The 21,769-nt window shown below is 46.7% G+C and overlaps 1 protein-coding gene across 1 annotated transcript in view; it reads left to right on the top strand.

The window, feature by feature from the left end:
• The window catches only part of LOC137418771 (sodium- and chloride-dependent neutral and basic amino acid transporter B(0+)-like), a 193,619-nt gene that overhangs the window by 156,171 nt on the left and 15,679 nt on the right, over nt 1–21,769 (top strand). Inside the window, exon 12 of the mRNA XM_078776390.1 lies at nt 1–110. Within this exon, the coding sequence (XP_078632516.1) occupies nt 1–110 (110 nt within the window). The remainder of the gene's footprint in view (nt 111–21,769) is intronic.

Genomic DNA, 21,769 nt, shown 5'->3' with positions numbered 1-21,769 from the left:
GAGGAAACAGGTTTATTCAAGATATAGAGATGATGCTCGGTAAGAAGCACTGGGCCTTCTGGGTTTGGTGGCGGGCGTCCTGGTTCGTCATCTCACCTCTGCTGATCTTGGTGGGCCATTGGATTTTCTGATATACAGGTTTAACCGGTCATCATTTACAATCATTATAAATATTGCCATCGTCCCAACTGTCTGTTGGTGATTTGTGGGGAGAAAACTGGCTTTCGATATTGTTGTGATTGATACTATGTACTGCGTAGTGACGTCTGGGGGCGTGGCTTTGTCGGTAGCTTGCTGAAAGTCACGATAGCAGTCTATTCTATGAGAGCTTGGTATTGTGGCGGACACAATGTCAGTGGGCAATAATTCCGTGCACCAGTGGGTGGCGCGAGTGTCCGTGCGTGGAAGCGCAGCTCGGGCCACGCCCGGAGCAAAGGCGTCACGAGGCGCAGGGTGGAACTGAGATACATGCCCCGCCTTTCGGCCGACCGGCCACGCCCGGGGGCATGGCCCGCCGAGTGCTTACGTGCGAGCTGTTATTAAAGTGTTTCAGTTTGTACAAAGCATTGTGGCCTACCTTCTTGGCAAACGAATTGTGTGTGCGCAGCACCACACTGGTGACCCCGACTGGTTCAGCCGTAGCTGACCCCTGAACGCGCCATGGCTACCAACGCTGTTGCCGTCAAACTCCCGGAGTTCTGGGAAGCGCAAGCCGACGTTTGGTTTGCGCAGGCTGAAGCTCAATTCCAGCTCCGGGGCATCACGGCGGATGACACCATGTACTACTACGTGGTCACCGCCCTCGGGCCCGGCACTGCCGCCCACGTCGTGTCCACCCTTCGGCGCCCGCTGGGCGCCCACAAGTACGCGGCGCTCAAACGTCTTCTCCTCGCCACGTTTGGGCTCACGGAGGTCGAACGCGCCGACCGCCTCCTGGACCTTCCCGCCCTCGGTGACACACGACCGTCCATTCGGATGGATTTTATGTTGTCCCTTCTTGGAGACCAGCGCCCCGATTTCCTGTTCCGAGCGCTTTTCCTCCGCCAGCTACCTGTGCAGGTGCGGCTCGCGCTGGCCAGTTCGAACTTAACGGAACCCCACGCCCTGGCCGGAGTGGCGGACAAATTATTCGTGGCCTGCGACACGCGGTCGGTGTACGGTGCTGCCCTAGTGGATCCCGGTGTGGAGGCTACAGCGCCCCCTGCTTCCCTCGTGGCCGCTGCTACGCCCCGCCCACTACCACCGCCGCCACCACCACCGCCGCCGGCATGGCCGACGCGGCAGCCACCACCGCAAACCTGGTGCTACTATCATGCCAGGTTCGGCCGCAAGGCCAGAGCGTGCCGCCCGCCGTGTTCTTTCGACGTGTCGGGAAATGACCGGGCCGGCGCTCACTTGCGGCCATGAGCGTCGGCCATTCCGGCAGCCTCCTGGTAATCACAGACACCTTGTCTGGTCATCGTTTTCTGTGTGACACAGGAGTGCAGGTAAGCGTCCTCCCTGCCTCCGCGTCCGACAAGCGGGCCGGGGCCCTACCTTGCTCGCTGCCAACAGAACACCCATCTGCACATTCGGGAAGCATTGCCTCTCGCTGCGGTTCGGAGGGCAGCGCTTCCAATGGTCTTTCGGCACCGCCAGCGTGCCAATGGCCCTGCTCGGTGCGGACTTCCTTTGTGCGAATGGGCTGTTGGTGGACGTTAAGTGTCGACGCCTCATCCAGGCCGAAACCTTCAGCTCGCTCGCTTGTTCGCTGAGCGGCTCGTTGAGCAGCTCGCTGAGCGGCTCGCCGTGCGTCTTACCAAGCGGCTTGCTGAGCGGGTCCATCCCGGCGAAGTTAGTCTGTACGCTTCCGGCAGCGGACGAGTTTACCCGCCTCCTCGCCAGTTTCCCGGCGCTCACGCGGCCCACCTTTTCAGCGGTGGCCATCAAACACGGGGTGGAGCACCATATCCCCACCGTCAGACCACCGGTCTACGCCCGGGCACGCCGCCTCGACCCCACGAAGCTCGCCGTGGTGAAAGCGGAGTTCGCCACGCTGGAGCAGCTGGGCATCGTACGGCGCTCCAACAGCGCATGGGCCTCTCCTCTGCACATTGTGCCCAAGCCCGGCGGCGGATGGTGGCCGTGCTGTGACTACCGCCGGCTCAACGATGCCACCACCCCCGACCGCTACCCGGTCCGGAATATTCAGGACTTTTCCACCCGGTTGGCGAAAACGACCATTTTCTCCAAGGTGGACCTCATCTGGGGCTACCACCAGGTCCCCGTACAACCGGACGATGTACCAAAGACGGCCGTCATCACACCTTTCGGCCTCTTTGAGTTCTTGCGGATGCTCTTTGGGTTAAAAAATGTGGCCCAGGCGTTCCAGCGGCTCATGGACAGCGTCTTGCGTGACTTGTCCTTCATCTTCGTCTACCTGGACGACATCCTAGTCGCGAGCGCATCCCGGGAGGAGCACCTGCTCCACATCCGCACGCTCTTCAAACACCTGGGCCACCATGGCCTGATAATCAACCCCGCGAAATGCCGCTTCGGCGTCACTGCCATCGACTTATTGGGGCACCGCATCACCAGGCACGGGACCATCCCTTTAACGGCCAAGGTGGAGGCGGTCAGGAGTTTCCCGCACCCCCGCACGATCAAGGGGCTGCAGGAATTCCTGGGCATGGTGAATTTTTATCACCGCTTCGTGCCCCGCGTCGCCCAGCTCCTGCGCCCCCTGCACGAGGCCCTCCGGGGGAAGCCGGGCAAAGGTGACATCGCCTGGACGGAGCAAATGGCCGCGGCGTTTGTGGGCGCAAAGCTGGCCTTGGCCAACGCCACCATGCTGGCACACCCGGCACCCGATGCACCAATCGCCCTCACCACCGATGCGTCAGACTACGCGGTGGGCGCGGTGCACGAGCAGTGGGTGAGTGGTGCTTGGCAGCCGCTGGCGTTTTTTAGCCGGCAGCTTCGCCCGCATGAACGCTGGTACAGCACCTTCGACCGCGAGCTGCTCGGGCTCCACCTGGCGGTCCGACACTTCCGCCATCTTCTCGAGGGCCGCCCCTTCACGGCCTTCGTCGATCACAAGCCCCTTGTTTTTGCGATGGCCAAGGTCGCCGAGCCATGGTCGGCCCCGCAGCAACGTCACCTCTCTGCCGTGTCCGTGTACATGACGGACATCCGTCAGGTCGCGGGTAAGGACAACCCGGTGGCGGATTGCCTTTCCCGGTCCGTCGCACACGCGGTCCACCTCGGGATCGACTATGCCCGGATGGCGGCGGACCAGACCGCCGACCCCGACGTCCAGGCCTTGCGGACCGCCGTCACGGGCCTCCGCGTCACTGAGGTGCCATTCGACATCGCGGGCACTGCCCTCTTGTGCGACGTCTCCCTCGGCCGGCCTCGCCCCATCGTGCATGCTGGCTGGCAGCGCCCGGTTTTTGATGCCATCCACGGCCTGTCCCACCCGGGCACGAAGGCCTCCCAGAAGCTCGTCGTGGCGAAGTTCGTCTGGCATGGCCTCAGGAAGAACGTCCGCGACTGGGCCAGGACGTGCCTCGCGTGTCAGCGCACGAAAGTCCACCGCCACACCCAAGCCCCGTTGACCCCGTTTACGATGCCAGAACGTCGGTTCGACCACGTCCACGTCGACTTGGTGGGACCTCTGCCCCCCTCTCGGGGTTTCACCCACCTCCTCACCATGGTGGACCGCACCACCCGTTGGACGGAGGCCGTGCCATTGGCAGCGATGGCTGTGGCTCACATCGCGCAAGCCTTCATCGCCACGTGGGTTGCTCGGTTCGGCGCCCCCTCGGACATCTCGTCCGACCACGGCCCCCAGTTCACCTCGGAGCTCTGGGGAGCAGTGGCGCAAGGGCTCGGCGTCAAGCTGCACCGCACCACGGCTTACCACCCCCAGGCCAATGGCCTGTGTGGGCGCTTCCATCGCTCAATGAAGGCCGCGCTCCGGGCCAGCCTCCGCGACGGCAGCTGGGCCGACAGGCTCCCCTGGGTCCTGCTGGGCCTCAGGACGGCGCCCAAGGACGACCTGTGCACGTCCTCGGCGGAGCTGGTTTTCGGGCAACCACTGCGGGTACCGGGCGAATTTATCCCCGACTCCACGGCCCCTTGGTCCGCGGCGCAACAGCGCTCCACCCTTCAGGAGACCGCCAGGAGGTTCGCCCCGGTGCCGATGGCACACCATGGTTGCCCGTTATCCCACGTCACCCCGGAGCTTCGCACGGTAGAGTACGTTTTTGTCAGGCACAACGCCAACCGGGCACCGCTGCGGCCCCCGTACGACTGGCCCTTCCGCGTACTGGAGACCGGGGACAAGCATTTCACCGTGGACATCGGCGGTACTCCGGATCGTATCTCCGTGGACCGCCTCAAGCCGGCCCACCTCGATCTGGACCACCCCCCGCAAGCAGCTCTGCCTCCGCGTCGAGGCCGCCCCCTGGCGGTCAGACCCCCAGCCCCGCCGTCCCGCTACCCCCCAGCCCTGCACGCATCGCCAGGGGGCGTTTCGGCCAGGTCATCCGGCTTCCCCGCAAGCTCACCCTTCAGGTGCGCGGGAATTCTGGGGGGGTGCGTGTGGCGGACACAATGTCAGTGGGCAATAATTCCGCGCACCAGTGGGTGGTGCGAGTGTCCGGGCATGGAAGCGCAGCTCAGGCCACGCCCGGAGCAAAGGCGTCATGAGGCGTAGGGTGGAACTGAGATACATGCCCCGCCTTTCGGCCGACCGGCCATGCCCGGGGGCAAGGCGTGGCCTCGGGACATATATGCGGGCTCGAAAGTCGAGCCCGCCGAGTGCTTACGTGCGAGTTGTTATTAGTGTTTCAGTTTGTCCAAAGCGTTGTGGCCTACCTTCTTGGCAAACGAATTGTGTGTACACAGCACCACAGTATCGTCTTTAATAAACAACTTGATTCAAGGAGAGTCCTGAACTTACTACATGGCGGCAGCGGCGGTGTCTTGAAGACCAACAAGCAGATTGACTCTTGGTCTTCCTTTCTTTCCCGAATTTGAACTTTGGACCTTGGTGGATTACCGCGGCGGCACAATTCCGCGTTTTTTCAACATGGCGAAGTTCCCGAAAATGGACTGGTCCAGCTCGGAGCTGGCGCAGACTTTCAAGTTGTTCAAGCAACGAATGAACTTGGTGCTGTCGGACAAGGGCATCGATGCTAAAGCCAGACAGGCCATCAGTATTCAGATTGCTGTGGAAGACGAAGAACTGCGGCGGATCAATGCATTGACTCTGAGTGAGAATGATAAAAAGAACCACCTTTAGAGGCCAATTGTCCCCCGCAGAACAGGGGTTGGCCTTTTTTGGACACCGTGGTTCCCTTTTTGAAGCAATGTTTTATGGCCGGGTGCCCTTCCTGCCGCCAACCCTGTTAGTTGCCCCTTGCGACACACAGGGAATTACCAGTGAACTGGTACTCAATTTGCCGACCTCGGAAGGATGACAGGCTCAGTCAATCCCCCCCGCCCCCCGGCGTTAATTCAGCGATCAATTGGGATTCAATCCCAGGATCCTAGGATCCCAAGCCGGCTCCCTAACCACTAAGCCAACACCCGACTTGAGGATGATAAAAAGGATCTGGATAAATTATATAAATTATTTGAGGATCAGTTGGTCATTCATGTAAACTTTCGGATTCACCGGCTGGAAATGATGAGATTCCGGCAGCAAGAAGGAGAGTCCATTGATGATTTCGTCAACTGATGCCGACGGAAGGGAAGGTTGTGCAATTTCTCCGAAGCAGAACTCTCGGAACGGAATATTGAGTTGAATGATGCAATCACGCCACATGATGCTTTTTAAAAGCATCTGCTCGACCAGGAGGTCGGGTACGACATGGACCTGGTTTTAATTGAGAGACACAAGTACGAAGCAATGGTAATCGGAAAGCAGGCCATCCAGAAGATGGAAGGGTCTTCATCGTCTGTGAATGCCATGACACATCGACAAAGGTGCAAAAAGTGTGGACTATCACATCCACCACGGAACTGCCAAGCACACAATGATTATTATAAGTATTGTGGTGAACTGGGACACTGGGCCCGTTGTTGTGAAAATCCCAATCAAAGGATGAGATATGCTGATGGATACGAGTGGAGGGGATGGAAGAGGCCGTCGCGTCAGCAGAAGCAAGTTGAGAGGTATGTTTCGTGGAAGTACCAATAATGGGACCTCGGTGAATGAAGTGTCTGGGTGTTTTACTGAAGGCGGTGATGACAGCTACGAAAGTGACACTGACGCACGTGATCACACGAAACTTTTTCACGTGATCAGGGTATCCGCACTGTGTATGAAGGAGACGAGGGATGAAGTGTACACATTGTTGGACATTGTATGCCCTGACATGAAAGGTGCACACAAACTGTAGTTGAAAGTGGATGCAGGTGCCTCAGGGAATACTTTTCCAACATGTATTATGAAGGACATGCATGGAAACATGGATGTCAAAACTGACTCCGCTTGATGGGACCAAGCTTACTGCTTACAATGGCAGTGAAATCAAGTGTCACGGAATCCTCAAGCTCTTGTGTCGATATAAAGACTCAGATTGGTTCAAGTGCAGGTTCTATGTTGTTGAATTACCTGGACCTGCAGTACTTGGACTACGGGCTTGTGAACAGCTCAACATCGTCACCATAAACAGCATTGCTGGACAACGGAAGACTTTGCTGATGGCTGCACCTCCAGCATCAAGGATTCCGAAACCAATGGGCTACAATGAACAGCCCTACAAGGTGAATTCCGTGGATGATTTGAAAAGGCTGTTCCTGGACAGGTTTGACTGCATTGGGAATTTAAAAGGAAAAGTGAGGCTTCATCTAAAGCTTGATGCAAAGACATCGATTGATGCACCAAGGGAGTGTAGTATTCACATCAAAGGGAAGTTTACAGTTCCTTTTTTCTACATTCCCGAAACTCTCCTGCACTCCACCCCTCCTTCAGCGTCTTCAAACGTATTTTTGACTCGAAGGTCTCAAGAAACTCATTTTGCAACAAATGTTCGTTTCCCATTAATCGTACACTTTTCAAAATCCAACCTCACCCCTCCCCTCCAAATCTTCCCCATCACCCCTTCCCTCCAAAACCTCCCCATCACCCCTCCCCTCCAAAACTTCCCCAGCACCCCTCCCCTCCAAAACTTCCCCATCACCCCTCCCCTCCAAATCTACCCCCTTGCCCCTCCCCTCCAAATCTTCCCCATCACCCATCTCTTTCAAATCTACCCCCTTGCCCCTTCCCTCCTAAACTCACCCCACACCCCTCCCCTCCGAGGCTCTCCCTCGCTCCTCCCCTCCGAGACTCCCCTCTCACCCCTCCTCCTCAAAGCGTCCTCCCCGCTTCTTCCCCCTTCCAACTTTCACCTTAATCTCCCCCAACCTTCTGCCTCGCTCTTCCCCCTCCTCAAATAACAACTCACTGTGCCTCACCCAATCACCATCAAACCATTTGTCCGCCCCATTCTTCCCTTTCTCCAAGCTATTCTGAGATCTCTGACACACCTTCAACAGCTCTCCCTAACTCTTCCTCCTCTTCCACATCTTACCCTACCCCTCCCCCCTGTTCTGTATCCGATGCTCCCCCTTCCTCTTCATTAACGGTATGGACCTCAAACATCTGGGGCCTTCGCTCAAACTTGACTTATCTCTTCATTCAGGTTGCTTCTGACAAACCAGACGTGATCTGCTTAACAGAAACTTTCCTCCTTCATGATGTCTCTGATTCCTTGGTATCTCTCCCAGGTTACTCCCTCCTCCGGTATGATAGACCTGAGCCTCATCCTGGAGGTGGGGTTGCTATCTTTAAAAAAAAAAAACTCTTCCTCACTCGCCCTGCACTGCCCTCTCTCCACCTCACCCCCAGGAATACCTTTGGCTACGGCTTCCCCTTCGCTCCCACCTTTTGTTCATATGTGTTGTACCGTCCACCAAACACTGATGACTCCATCTCCATCTCGCTGTCTGATAATATGGACCAACTTCTATCTACCCATCCCAACTCTCTCTTCCTCATATGTGGTGATTTCAATTGTCACCATGCCAGTTGGCTGGGTGTGGGTACCTCTCTCACCAGCCATGGCTCTTCAGCAAAGGACTTCTGCGACTCACTGGGACTGACACAATCTGTCAATTTCCCGACCCGGATCTCAGTCAACGGAGCATCTTCTCTTCTGGACTTGGTTATGACTCACTTCCCTGAAAATGTCTGCTGCTCTTCTTCTGCTCCAATCGGCTCATCTGATCATGTGCTTGTTAAAGTGGACATCTCTCTGACCATTCTCAGAGAGCCTCCTCAGCATCGACGAGTCAGCCATTTCACTCAGGCCAACTGGCACGGTCTTCAGGCAGCCATCAATCATCTGGACTGGTCTCCCATCTCTACCGCCTCTGACGTCAACTCATCCTGGGAAATCTTCCAAAGTAAATTGCTCTCTCTCATGCACAGATTTATCCCATCTCGTCTTCAGTTGTCATACCCTTCCTCCCGTCCATGGTACACGGAATCTTGTGGTGAGGCTGTTGCCCAGAAACAACTTGCTTTCGTCTCCTGGAAAGCAAATCCAACGGAAGGAAATCTCATTTCCTTTCACAAAGCCCGAAACAAGTGTGTGTCCACCCTCAGGAGAGCCAGGAAACAATATCTCTCCGTTCTCAAGACCGAACTCTCTTATCTGTCTCCCTCTTCCAAATCCTGGTGGCATCTGGTCAAATCTGTTTCTGGTGTTTGTTCCCCCTCCATCCCCTCCCTCACCTCAAACGGCTACACGGCTGACTCCGCACGTGAAAAATCTGAATGCCTCAACTCTGTGTTTGCCTCTAAATCTTGTCCCAAACCCATCCCTCTCTGTACCCATCGTACCCAGTCGTACCCAGCTGCTCCTGGACTCTGTGTCCTTTCCTCCTGACAAGGTGGAAAAGTTTCTGTCAACCATCGACTCTGATTCTGCAACTGGACCTGACGGCATCAGCCCACTGGTCCTAAAAGCCTGTTCTTCCGCTCTTTCACTCCATCTCTCTATTCTCTTCGCCCTCTCTTTTGCTCAAGGTCATCTGCCATCTGCTTGGAAATCAGCCAACATCACCGCTTTGCACAAAAAGGTGCAAAAACAGATCCTAGCAAATACAGACCAATCAGCCTTCCCCAAATTATCAGCAAAGTCATGGAATCCATCATTGCTTCAGATATGAAATCTTTCCTCTTCTCCAATGGCTTGATCTCTGACCATCAATTTGGTTTCAGACCTGGTCCCTCTACTCTGGACATGCTGCTTCTGCTTTCTCAACAATGGATGGAGGTCCTCAATGCCAAACAGGAAATTAGAGCTATCTCCCTTGACATATCACTTGCCTTCGACACGGTCTGGCAACCCGCTCTGCTCACCAAACGCTCCTCCTTTGGTATCCATGGAAATCTCCACGCATGGCTGGTGGACTTCCTCTCTAGTCATAGTCAACGTGTGGCCCTGAATGGTTTTCTCTCATCTCCTCTTCCTGTTCAGGCTGGAGTTCCCCAAGGCAGTGTTCTGGGCCCCGTGCTTTTTCTGGTCTTCATCAATGATCTCTCTGACTCTCTCGAAAATCCTCTCTATCTCTTTGCTGATGACTCCACTCTCTGCCGCTCCATTCCTCTTCCCTCAGATCGGCAGTCTGCTGCCTCCTCACTCTGAAGACCTGGACAAAATCACAGACTGGTCAAACAAGTGGAACATGTCTTTCAATCCTGACAAATCTCACACTCTTACTATGTCTCTCCGAAAAGATCGACTGGACAACCCTCCCATCTACTTTCTCAACAATCCTCTCCAAGAAGTTCTGTCGCTCAAGATTTTGGGTCTCACTATCTGCCATGATCTTTCTTGGGAAAACCACATTTCCAAGCTGGCCTCCAAAGCCAGTCGCCGACTGGGCATCCTCCGTCGTGCGAAGTCCTTCCTCGGCACACCTGAGCTCCTCACCACATACAAGGCTTTCATCCGCAGCTCAATGGAATACTGTTCTCCCCTATGGGCCGGTGCTCCTGCCTCACACCTAGCTCGGCTTCACGCTGTTGAAACCAAAGCTTTCAGAATTATTGGAATCTCCCGCGATGAAGCTATCTCTGAGGGCCTTTCACTCACTCACCGCAGGCAGGTAGGTGGTCTTTCTGTCTTCTACCGACTCCTCTCCGGCCTTGCACCCCCAGCTCTCTCTGTGCTCTGTCCCCCAAATATTCCTACAGGTCGCACAAGATCTGCCAGCAACCCTCTGATGGTTAAACTGCCGAAATCTCGGCTCTCCGCTCACCTTCACTCTTTCATTCCTCTTTTCTCCCGCCTCTGGAACAAACTCCCTCACTCCCTTCAATCCCACTCCTCCCTCCAGGTCTTTAAAACAGCTGTTCACCACCATCTCTTATCTTCCCCCATCCAAAACCTTGATCTTTTCTACCCCCGCTAATTCACCCCAGATCCACCTTGTTTGAAATTCCAACTTCTTTCCTGGAAGTCCTGGCAGTGTCCATATGTTTTATACCTCTCCCACTGCCCCCTTCCCACGCCCCCCCCCCCCCCCCAAAGCCCTCGCCCTCTCTCAGATCTCTCGATGTCTCCATGTCTCTCGGTCCCTGCTCTCAAATGTTGTGTTTGTGTCCTTCCCCCTCTCTCCCCATCTTGTCTACCGCTCCCTATGTTATATGTTTTATGTGTCGGTTTGTCTTTCTGTGTGTTCATGTGATTAATGTTCGCTCTTTCACGAGCCTCGATATTGTATACAAAAAAAAAAAAAAAAAAAAATAATAATAATAATAATATCAATTAATTGATGAGTTATTTAATTATTAGCGATTAATTAAGTACTTATACATTTCCTTTCTCTTCTGGCCATTATCTCAGGCACCTTTTGTTAGGAAGCTGATATATTTGGACATGCCAATGACCAAGTGATTTGGCTGCAAAGGCTATTTTTGATTAATCGATTAATTATTTAATTATTTGATTGATGACTAATTTTTTTTTTTAACTTCCAGATTCGGATGGTGGTGGTTTTTGTGTTCCATTAGCGAATTGATTACTTATTTTATTTTTTTATGATTATTTTTTATTTATTTTCATTATTGATTATTTATTTATTTTCTTTCTCATCTGGGCAATATCTCAGGCACCTTTTGAGCTCGGAAGCTGATATTTGGACATGACAATGACCAAGTGATTTGGCTGTAAAAGGTATTTTTTATTTATTGATTAATTAATTAATCGATTAATTATTTAATTATTCGATGAATGACTTAATTAATTATTATTTTAAGGTACAGATTCGGATGAAATGGTGGTGGTTTATGTATTCTATGAGCCAATTGATTAACTATTGTACACCGCACCTCTCCTATGCCATCTCCAGGCGATGCATAACGTCATTGCTGGGCACCGAAGGGGGCTCGGCAGTGACCAATGCTGAAAGGGAGTACTCAGTTTTCACTCTGGTTGTTTTCTTGCTTTCTTGTTTGTTTTCTTGCTTTCTTGTTTGCTTGTCTGGGCGATATGTCAGCCATCCTTTGAGCTAGGAAGCCGAAATTTCGGCACAATCGTGAGCAAGTCCTTTCTCAAAAACAGTATTTTTTGTTTTTTGATTAATCAATTAATTGAGGAGTTATTTAATTATTAGCGATTAATTAAGTACTTATTTAACTAATTAAATTTCCTTTCTCTTCTCGCCATTATCTCAGGCACCTTTTGAGTGAGGCAGCTGATATTTGGACATGCCAATTACCAGGTGATTTGGCTGCAAAGGCTATTTTTGATTTATTAATTAATCAAATAATCGATTAATTATTTAATTATTCGATTAATGACTAAAAAATTTTTTTTTTTAAGTTACACATTCTGATGAAATGGTGGTGGTTTTTGTGTTCGATGACCGAATTGGTTAATAATTTAATTTTTTATGATTATTTATTAATTTCATTATTAATCATTTATTTATTTTCTTTCTCATTTAGCCAATGTCACAGGCACCTTTTGAGCTAGGAAGCTAATATTTGGACATGACAGTGGCCCGGTGATGTGGCTATCAAGGATATTTTTGATTTATTGATTAATCATTTTATCGATTAATTATTTATTTATTGATTAATCAATTAATTATTTATTTTTTTATTAATGACTTATTTAATTAAATTTCTAAAAGATACATCTTCGGATGAAGCACGAATGGTTTAGTTATGCTATTATCCAATTGATTTCGAAAATATTTTGTGATAATCTTTCATTGATTTTAATTATACAATTAATCAATCGATTATTGTTCACCTCTCCCTCCCAATGCAGTCTCTATGAGCTGCACTGCGGTATTGCCGGGCGCCGAAGGAGCTGTAGGATATTTAATTATTTTTTGCATGGGGGCGGTGTACTTTGAATGTTTCTGTACTTGTTTGTTTGTTACTTGCAAAATCGAAGATTTTTCAAGTATACACAAAGAATTAAGTTAAGCACCCCTACACAACGAATTAAGGTAAGCACCCCCTAATATATATTCTTTGTGTATATGTATACATTGGCATATATTCTAAGGTATGTGAGATCAAATAATGATTGGTATGACATTAGCAATTATCCATTGATGAAATTGAGTGATCAAAGTGAAAAAAAGTGATTGGTTGAGTCAGTGATCCGATCACGTGGGTCCTACACACGTTATTGACGCAAAGATCGCTAGAGGTCTTCTCAGAACAATGACTGTACGTTAGAAAACATAAACGTCATCCACACTGTCCGTGATGGACCTATAGCTCCATACTTAAATTGAGGTGAAAATATGCCTAAAATTCCCAAAAAATTTCACCTTAAATTATTCAGAATAAAATATTGAAAACGGCATGATTGTTATGTTTTTATGTGACCATAATATCACTTCTCCAGAAAATATAGCAATATCATGGGTATATTACACTGTTTTGACGACAACAAACTTGTAATGTGCGAGGTTGTAAAAAAACGGGGGGGGTGCTTAACTTAATTCTTTGTGTATATATTGGAAGGTTGCGTTTGTGGTTCTGTTTGTCTGTTTGTCTGTTTGTCTGTTTGTCACCGGCCTACAGGTCACAATTTTCAACCGATCTTCACGAACCTTCACCAAATGGTAGAGTTGGGCAAAAACAAGAAGCCTATTGTTTTGGGGTCAATAGTTCAAAAGGTCAACATAGGCCAAAGGTCACCAACTTTGCTAAATTTCTAAAATCATCAATTTTCATCCGATTGACTTAAAATTTGAAGAGGACTTGCATGTCTGGTCACTGAATTCAACCACCAAGTATTTTTGAGGTCAACATAGGCCAAATTTCTAAAATCCTCAATTTTCATCCAATTGACTTAAAATTTGAAGAGGACTTGCATATCTGGTCACTGAATTCAACCACCAAGTATTTTTGAGGTCAACATTGGCCAAAAGGTCAACATAGGCCAAATTCCTAAAATCCTCAATTTTCATCCAATTGACTTGAAATTTGAAGAGGACTTGCATATCTGGTCACTGAATTCAACCACCATGTATATTTGAGGTCAACATTGGCCAAAAGGTCAACATAGGCCAAACGGTTAACATAGGCCAAATGGTCAACATAGGCCAAAAGGTCAACATAGGCCAAATTTAATAAAATCCTCAATTTTCATCCAATTGACTTGAAATTTGAAGAGGCCTTGCATATCTGGTCACTGAATTCAACCACCAAGTATATTTGAGGTCAACGTAGGCCAAAAGGTCAACATAGGCCGAATTTCTAAAATGCACAATTTTCATCAAATTGACTTGAAATTTGAAGAGGCCTTGCATATCTGGTCACTGAATTCAACCACCAAGTATATTTGAGGTCAACATACACCAAAATGTCAACATAGGCCACATTTCTAAAATCCTCAATTTTCACCCAATTGACTTGAAAGTTGAAGAGAACTTGCATATCTGGTCACTGAATTCAACCACCAAGTATTTTTGAGGTCAACATAGGCCAAAAGGTCAACATATAGTCCATGGGCCAATCACTCAAAATTGACAGTTCAGTACCAGTCGGGGGGACAAAGGCTCACAATATTTTTTGTAAAGAAGATGGGCTGGGGCATATATTTTGATATGATATCCATTCCAAATTGGTAGCTTTATAGTATTTTGGAGGGAAAATGTGTATTTTGGGGGCAAAATCCAGTTTTTCGAAAAAAAGAAAAGAAAAAAAAATACTTGCGACAGGAAATTACTTTTGACAGTTAAAATTAATAATTATCAACAGTATTGATTTTTTCAGGTTGTTTACATTACGGTTTTTGTCTGGTTGCCATGGAAACGGCCGTTTTGGGGCAAAAAAGGTGTTTTTTACACTATTTTCTAAACAATTCATATCTCAGTAACAATTCAATATATTTGAATAGTTTCAGCTGAAATCATTTCCTTAGACCCCAAGGTAGTTTTTTAGTAACATATAAGCACAAGATCACATGTCAAAATAGGGAATTTTTGTGGTAGGAGAATATCATTTTTTTTGGAATTTTCCAAAAAATTCCAGAAAAAATGAAAAATCAATACATTCATAGTTTTTACACACATTTGTCAGGTATGCATGGTTGGTAATGGGCATTTATCCATTTATATCTTTCCAGACTGAGGCACATTGAGAATGGAGGAAGATGGTCTAATTCCACCAAAGCGGTTGTGTACAGACTGCTTGATCCACTGTACAGATGACGATTCTAAACTGGTGTCACCAAAGGACTTGCAGTCATGGCAGACATTGTTAAGGGCAGCAGAAATCAGAAACCATCAGCCTATTCTGATTATCGCAGTGGACCTGGCTGAGGGACATATCCCACCTGTGCAATATCATCGTAAATGCCGCAGTGTTTTCACATTAAAAAGGAACCTTGATCGATTATGTATCACGGAACCCGGGGAAAATGTAGACATGGCTGAACATTCCCGACAAGTGGTACTGAGGCAGGAGCCAAGCTCTTCTCGAGTTTATGAAGCAAAGTGCATATTTTGTCAAAACAGTAACAAATACCTGAAGGGGCAGCATTCTAAGGAAAGACTTGTACAATGTACTCAGCTACGGACTGACTCAACAATCAGACAGGTTGCCATACGAAAGATGGACCAAAGAATTCTTGCTGTTCCTAGCAGGGATCTTGTAGCTGCAGAGGGCCATTACCATAGGTCATGCTATCGTCATTATACAAGAGAAGAGAAGGTACCTGCCAGCTGCAGTGACAATGGCGACATTGCCCATATGGAAACTGACGAATCTGTCTACCAGGCTGCTGAGAAACTCTCATACAATGAGTTATTCAAATTCATTCGAAATGAAATCATTCAAAAGCCCAAAGTGATATATCTGACTGATATGACACTGCGACTACAATTATCAATGAAAATGTCCGGCATTGTGGAGGTAAAGGACTCCACCAAAAAGCATATCCGCCGCAGATTGGAGAGCGAGTTTGGTGGATTGCTTCATTTTGTTCAAAATGACAGTGGCAAATTGTTAGTATATCCTGATACCTTGTCAAGGGATGAACTTGCCAGAGATAACATGGAACTGAAGATGACAATAAATGCATTACAAGCATCAGAAAGTGACCCTATGTCAGTAGTAACCAAAGCTGCCTTACAAATGCGTACTGTTATTCGAAACCAGAGATTAATGGAAGATTGGCCACCACAACCATCAGAACTCACTGCTGAATCCGCACACATACCTAATGCAGTTACACATTTTCTGCAAATGATCATAACAGGTCAGCAAGGTAGAACAAACTCTAGTGTTCGTGTCGAAAGGCAGGTTTGCTCAATAGGCCAAGATTTAATATATGCGGTTACTGACGGTAGGCGTCGTCCACCAAAACATATCTTGTTGGCTCTTGTGGTCAAGTGTATCACAGGAAATGTTGAGCTCATTAAAATTCTTAACAGACTTGGACATTGTATCTCATACTCAATGATGGAGCAAATAGAGACAGCATTGTGTATGCAGAAGTTTGGCTCCATATCTGAGGTCAGTCTGCCAGCCAGCGTTCTGGTTTTGCAGGCCACTACCCTTGTGTGGGACAATATTGATAAACTTGAAGAAACACTGAGTGGTGGCGGAACTTCACACCGTGTGAATGGCATTGCAATCCAGGACAAGTTTATTGGACCCATACAAGAACAGCCAAAAACACCTGTTACAAAAAGCAAAAAGAGATCCATCGACATTGAAGAGGCCCCTCTTCCTCAGTACAATTCTGGGGAACGGGTTGGTCCAGCACCAATTATTTCGATTGAACCAAATGCTACAGATGCAGTTACAGAAGCGCAGTTAAAGAATCGGTTATGGATGATATTTCGCCAACAAGATGGTACTGTGCCGAGCTGGACAGGATTCAACATTCTGGCTCGTAACAATGTCAATGTTATGCCTAACACCATAAGTTATCTACCAACTATAAATGCACCAGCAACAGAGATGTCAACTGTTTTTGAAATTCTGATTCAGTCTGAGATGATCAGACGTGAATTGCAGCTGCCTAGCATGGTATTAGTGTTCGATCAAGCATTGTATGCAAAGAGTGCTGAGATTGTTTGGAAGCACCCTGAAAATTTTAGCGGTCTTGTTCTCAGGATGGGCGATTTCCATACAATAATGAACTTCCAATCCACCATAGGCAAGCATTTTCAAGATGCAGGTCTGTGAGAACTTGCTGTAGAATCTGGGATAATCGCTCAGGGCTCTGTGCAAGCAGTGATGGACGGACATCAATACAATAGAGCGGTCAGACTTCACAAGCTAGTCTATGAAACCATTCTAAGATTGGCATGGAAGCGATTCATCCCATGGTTGCAAACCAATCACATGGCAGATGTTGTCATCTTAGATGATGCCATTCAATGCATTGAACTGACATGTGATGACATCAATCAAGACTCTGTGAATGCAGTCCTTGACAAACCTAGTGTCAAACGTATTCTCCATCTCTTTGACATATTCCTGCAAAATTTGTGAGATGGCAGTAGAGGTGAATTAGCCAGCTTCTGGATGTCATATGTTGATATGGTCGACATCATGCTTGGTCTGATTCGGGCATCAAGAGAGGGAGATTGGCTACTGCATCTGAGCTACATCAGGCAATTGATCCCTTGGGAATTTGCATATGACAAAATAAACTATTCTCGTTATCTACCGATATATTTTGCTCAGATGTCACAACTTCCATCAAGTCACCCAGAGACACATGACCATTTCATAAGTGGAGGGTTCTCAGTCCAACGAGGAGGCCAGAATCCTTTCGGTAGAATCCCAGCTGATCAAACGATAGAGGAGACAGTTAACAGGGACACCAAAACACCTGGGGGCACCAAAGGGTTCAGTCTAAAATCAAAATCACTTCACCGATACTACATGACATCAGAATACCGTAGTGTTGCTCTGCGGCATATGCGTGAGATGGTACATCATCCAACTCCTCAGTTTTCTCACTCTGATCTTCAGACTCCACGGATAAAGAAGGATCATATCGATACCAAGGCAGTTGCAGATATCCTTGAGCATGAATGGATGAATCCTATGAGTGGTGATCAGTCAGAACTTGTAAGCATTTCTACTGGACGGCTTGCCACCACAGACATCACTGATGACTTTTAAAAAGGCATATGCTGTTGGTGTTGAAGCATACAACAACTTCAAGAAGAATCGTCTGGAGGCTGATCCCCCCACTCAGACCTTCCACAGCAAACTTGTCAAACAGAAACTGAAAACATTCTCAGATATGACCAAGAAGAAACGTGTGACACAATCAAATGGGAAGGAAATAATCCTACGAGCTGACAAGCAATTGTTTGCACACATGATTCTTGCAGCTCAGAGCCGAGAGTTAAATCTTCAGCAAGTACTCGCGCACCCACTTGGCCCCGTTCCATGGTCCCTGGCGACACCGGATGGTTCATTGAGAAAAACCAACAAATCAGCTCTTGCCAAAGCATTGGTAAAGGATATCGATGCTGCTGAAACCATCCCACAGCCATCCGCTACTATTATTGATGGAATGAGTTTGGTTCAGCGATTGAAAGGGGACAATCAAACATTTGCAGAGCTTGCAGAAAGTTGTCCCACATTAGCACTTCATGAGGGCACCAACAGCCAGAGGATTGATATCGTGTTTGATGTCTACCATGATGAGTCGATAAAGAATGCTGAAAGATCTAGCCGTGGGGCGGAAGAGGGCCTGCAGTTCAAGAATATAACCAGAGGACACAAGTTGAACAGTGGAGAAAATTCTTGCAGACTCCTCAGAACAAATCTTGCCTGAACAAGTTCATTATTGAAGAATGGAGGAGACCAGAGCACAGGGGCAGATTGGGCACCAAGGTTCTTTATGTAACATGTGAGGAACATTGCTATAAGCTGACAATAAACAAATGGGAAAAAGACAATACGATGTTGTGTACACAAGAGGAAGCAGACACGCAAGTCCTCCTGCATGCCGCAAATGCAGCAATTAATGGATATAAAGCCGTCATCATAACTGCTGAAGACACAGACATTCTTGTGATCAGCATTGCCTTCTTCTACAGTATTCGTTGCCCAATATTGTATCAGAGAATTAGCACAAAAACCCGTCGAACATACATTGACATAAGCAAAGTTGCAAGCAGCCTTGGTGAGGAGTTGTGCACAGCTCTGATAGGTTTGCATGCCTTTACAGGCTGCGATTCAGTCAGTGCTTTTGCTGGCAGAGGAAAACTTCGTGGATTAAAACTAACTAAGTCAGTGGTAGCCTACCGAGAGTGTTTCAACGAGTTAGGTCAGTCTTGGCAGGTATCCGAGGGACTTATGCAGAAACTTGAAGCCTTCACATGCAATCTGTATGTATCAACTGGATTGACAGACGTGAATGAGTGTCGTTATCAGCTCTTCTGTGCAAAGAGGGGCAACACGGAATCCGAACAGTTACCTCCATGCAAGGATTGCCTATTCCAGCATGCTCAACGGGAAAACTACCAAGCTGGCATATGGCATTGCTCGCTCCAGTGTATACCCGAAGTTCCTCGACCTAGCGATTGCGGCTGGACCATAGGTGACAATGGGGGCCTAGAGATTCTATGGATGACTGGTCTGCCAGCACCATCAGCAGTCTTGGAACTGATGAACTAATTGTGTTCGTTTATGTGATGCATCGAATTGCCCATGCATTACGAATGGCTTGAAATGTACCCAAATGTGCAAAAACCAAAAATGTGACGACCAGTTCGAGGAAACTGTGGACGACATGCAAACAGATGTATATAGTGAGGATAGTGATGATGACAGTGATTCTTAAATGTAAACCACAGTCAAACTGTGACTATGTGAATTTTGGCAATTTAACACACTTGTACTAACTATTAACATGTATCAGTCAAGTTGATGTTTTTCTTAGCAAAATGAGACATTTTAGCACATTTGCAATTGAGAAGTGATGAATGTTGTCAACATATATTACATTAAGATTTCACCCATTCTGTTACTGGCAACCAGTCTCTTAAAGTGGTATATGTAACTCTGGGGACTTTCAAATGATGCAACAATGGCTAGTTAGACCATTGGTTCCAGATCAATTGTATTCAAGCATGTAAAATAGCTGGGAAATAAGCAGACTGCAATAACGGTGATAACTTATCCTTAACTGATGTATTGCAAGAAATGTCGCATTATGCAAAACAAATATTTCCATAGCAACAAGGACATGATTTGGATGTCTAGAATGCATATTTTCTTTGTTTTGTGATGATATACATGTATTGATCAATGTGTGTAAAAACTATGAATGTATTGATTTTTCATTTTTTCATTATTTTTGGGATTTTTTTGAAAATTCCCCAAAAAATGATATTCTCCTACCACAAAAATTCCCTATTTTGACATGTGATCTTGTGCTTATATGTTACTAAAAAACTACCTTGGGGTCTAAGGAATTAATTTCAGCTGAAACTATTCAAATATATTGAATTGTTATGGAGATATGAATTTTTTAGAAAATAGTGTAAAAAACACCTTTTTTGCCCCAAAACGGCCGTTTCCATGGCAACCAGAGAAAAACCGTAATGTAAACAACCTGAAAAAATCAACACTGTTGATAGTTATTAATTTCAACTTTCAAAAGTAATTTCCTGTCAAGTTTTTTTTTTTCAATTTTGTTTTTCGAAAAACTGGATTTTGCCCCCAAAATACACATTTTCCCTCCAAAATACTATGAAGCTACCAATTTGGAATGGATATCATATCAAAATATATGCCCCAGCCAATGTTCTTTCCAAAAAATATAGCGAGCCTTTGTGCCCCCACGTGGTACCGACATCTGCCCTGGCCCATGGACTAATAGGCCAAAAGGTCAACATCGGCCAAATTTCTAAAATCCTCAATTTTCATCCAATTGACTTGAAATTTGAAGAGGTCTTGCATATCTGGTCAATAAATTCAACCACAAAGTACTTTTGAAGTCAACATAGGCCAAATTTCGAAAATCCTCAATTTTCATCCAATTGACTTGAAATTTGAAGAGGACTTCCATATCTGGTCACTGAATTCAACCACCAAGTATTTTTGGGGTCAATAGGTCAAAAGGTCAACATAGGCCAAAGGTCACCAACTTTGCTAAATTTCTAAAATCACCAATTTTCATTTGATTGACTTGAACTTCTAAGAGGATTTACATATATGGTCACTGAATTCAACCACCAACTTTTTGAGGTCAACATAGGCCAAAAGGTCAACATAGGCCAAATTTCTAAAATCCACAATTTTCATCCAAATGACTTGAAATTTGAAGAGTTCTTGCATATCTGGTCACTGAATTCAACCACCAAGTATTTTTGAGGTCAACAAAGGCCAAAAGGTCAACATAGGCCAAGTTTTTAAAATCCTCAATTTTCATCCGATTGACTTGAAAATTGAACAGCATTTGCACATTGAGTCACTAAATAGGAAAGCTAACTATATTTGAGGTCAAAAGGCCAATGGTCAACTCAAGGTCAACCTTCCAAAATTATCATTTTTCATCTGAAAAATCGTCACTTTTCTTCCTATTGACCCGAGCTTTGATCAAGATTGTCGATTATAATCTTGATGAAATGCACAATTTGCTGTGTCAATGGAATTTTTTTTCTTGGGGGTGGGAGGCGGATTTTGCAAGTATCGTGCTCCGCATGACGTCTTCTTGTTTTCTTGTTTGTCCGGGCGATATCTCAGCCATCCTTTGAGCTAGGAAGCTGAAATTTTGGCACAATAGTGAGCGAGTCCTTTGTCAAACACAGTATGTTTTTGCTTTTTGATTATTCACTTAATTGAGGAGTTATTTAATTATTAGCGATTAATTAAGTACTTATTTAATTAATTAAATTTCCTTTCTCTTCTGGCCATTATCTCAGGCACCTTTTGAGTTAGGAAGCTGATATTTGGACATGCTAATTACCAGGTGATTAGGCTGCAAAGGCTGTTTTCGATTTATTAATTAATTAATCAATTAATCAATTAATTATTTAATTATTCGATTAATGACTAAAAAATTTTTTTTTTAAGTTACACATTCTGATGAAATGGTGGTGGTTTATGTGTTCTATGACCGAATTGATTAATAATTTAATTTTTTAATGATTATCATTTATTTATTTTCATTATTAATCATTTATTTATTTTCTTTCTCATTTTGGCCAATATCTCAGGCACCTTTTGAGCTAGGAAGCTAATAGTTGTACATGCCAGTGAACAAGTGATGTGGCG

Source organism: Myxine glutinosa, chromosome 4 (genome assembly GCF_964187855.1).
Source record: "Myxine glutinosa chromosome 4, kmMyxGlut1.1, whole genome shotgun sequence".
Lineage (NCBI taxonomy): Eukaryota > Metazoa > Chordata > Myxini > Myxiniformes > Myxinidae > Myxine > Myxine glutinosa.
The sequence above is the reverse complement of the archived record's forward strand: the minus strand, read 5'-3'. Positions and strand labels throughout refer to the sequence as shown.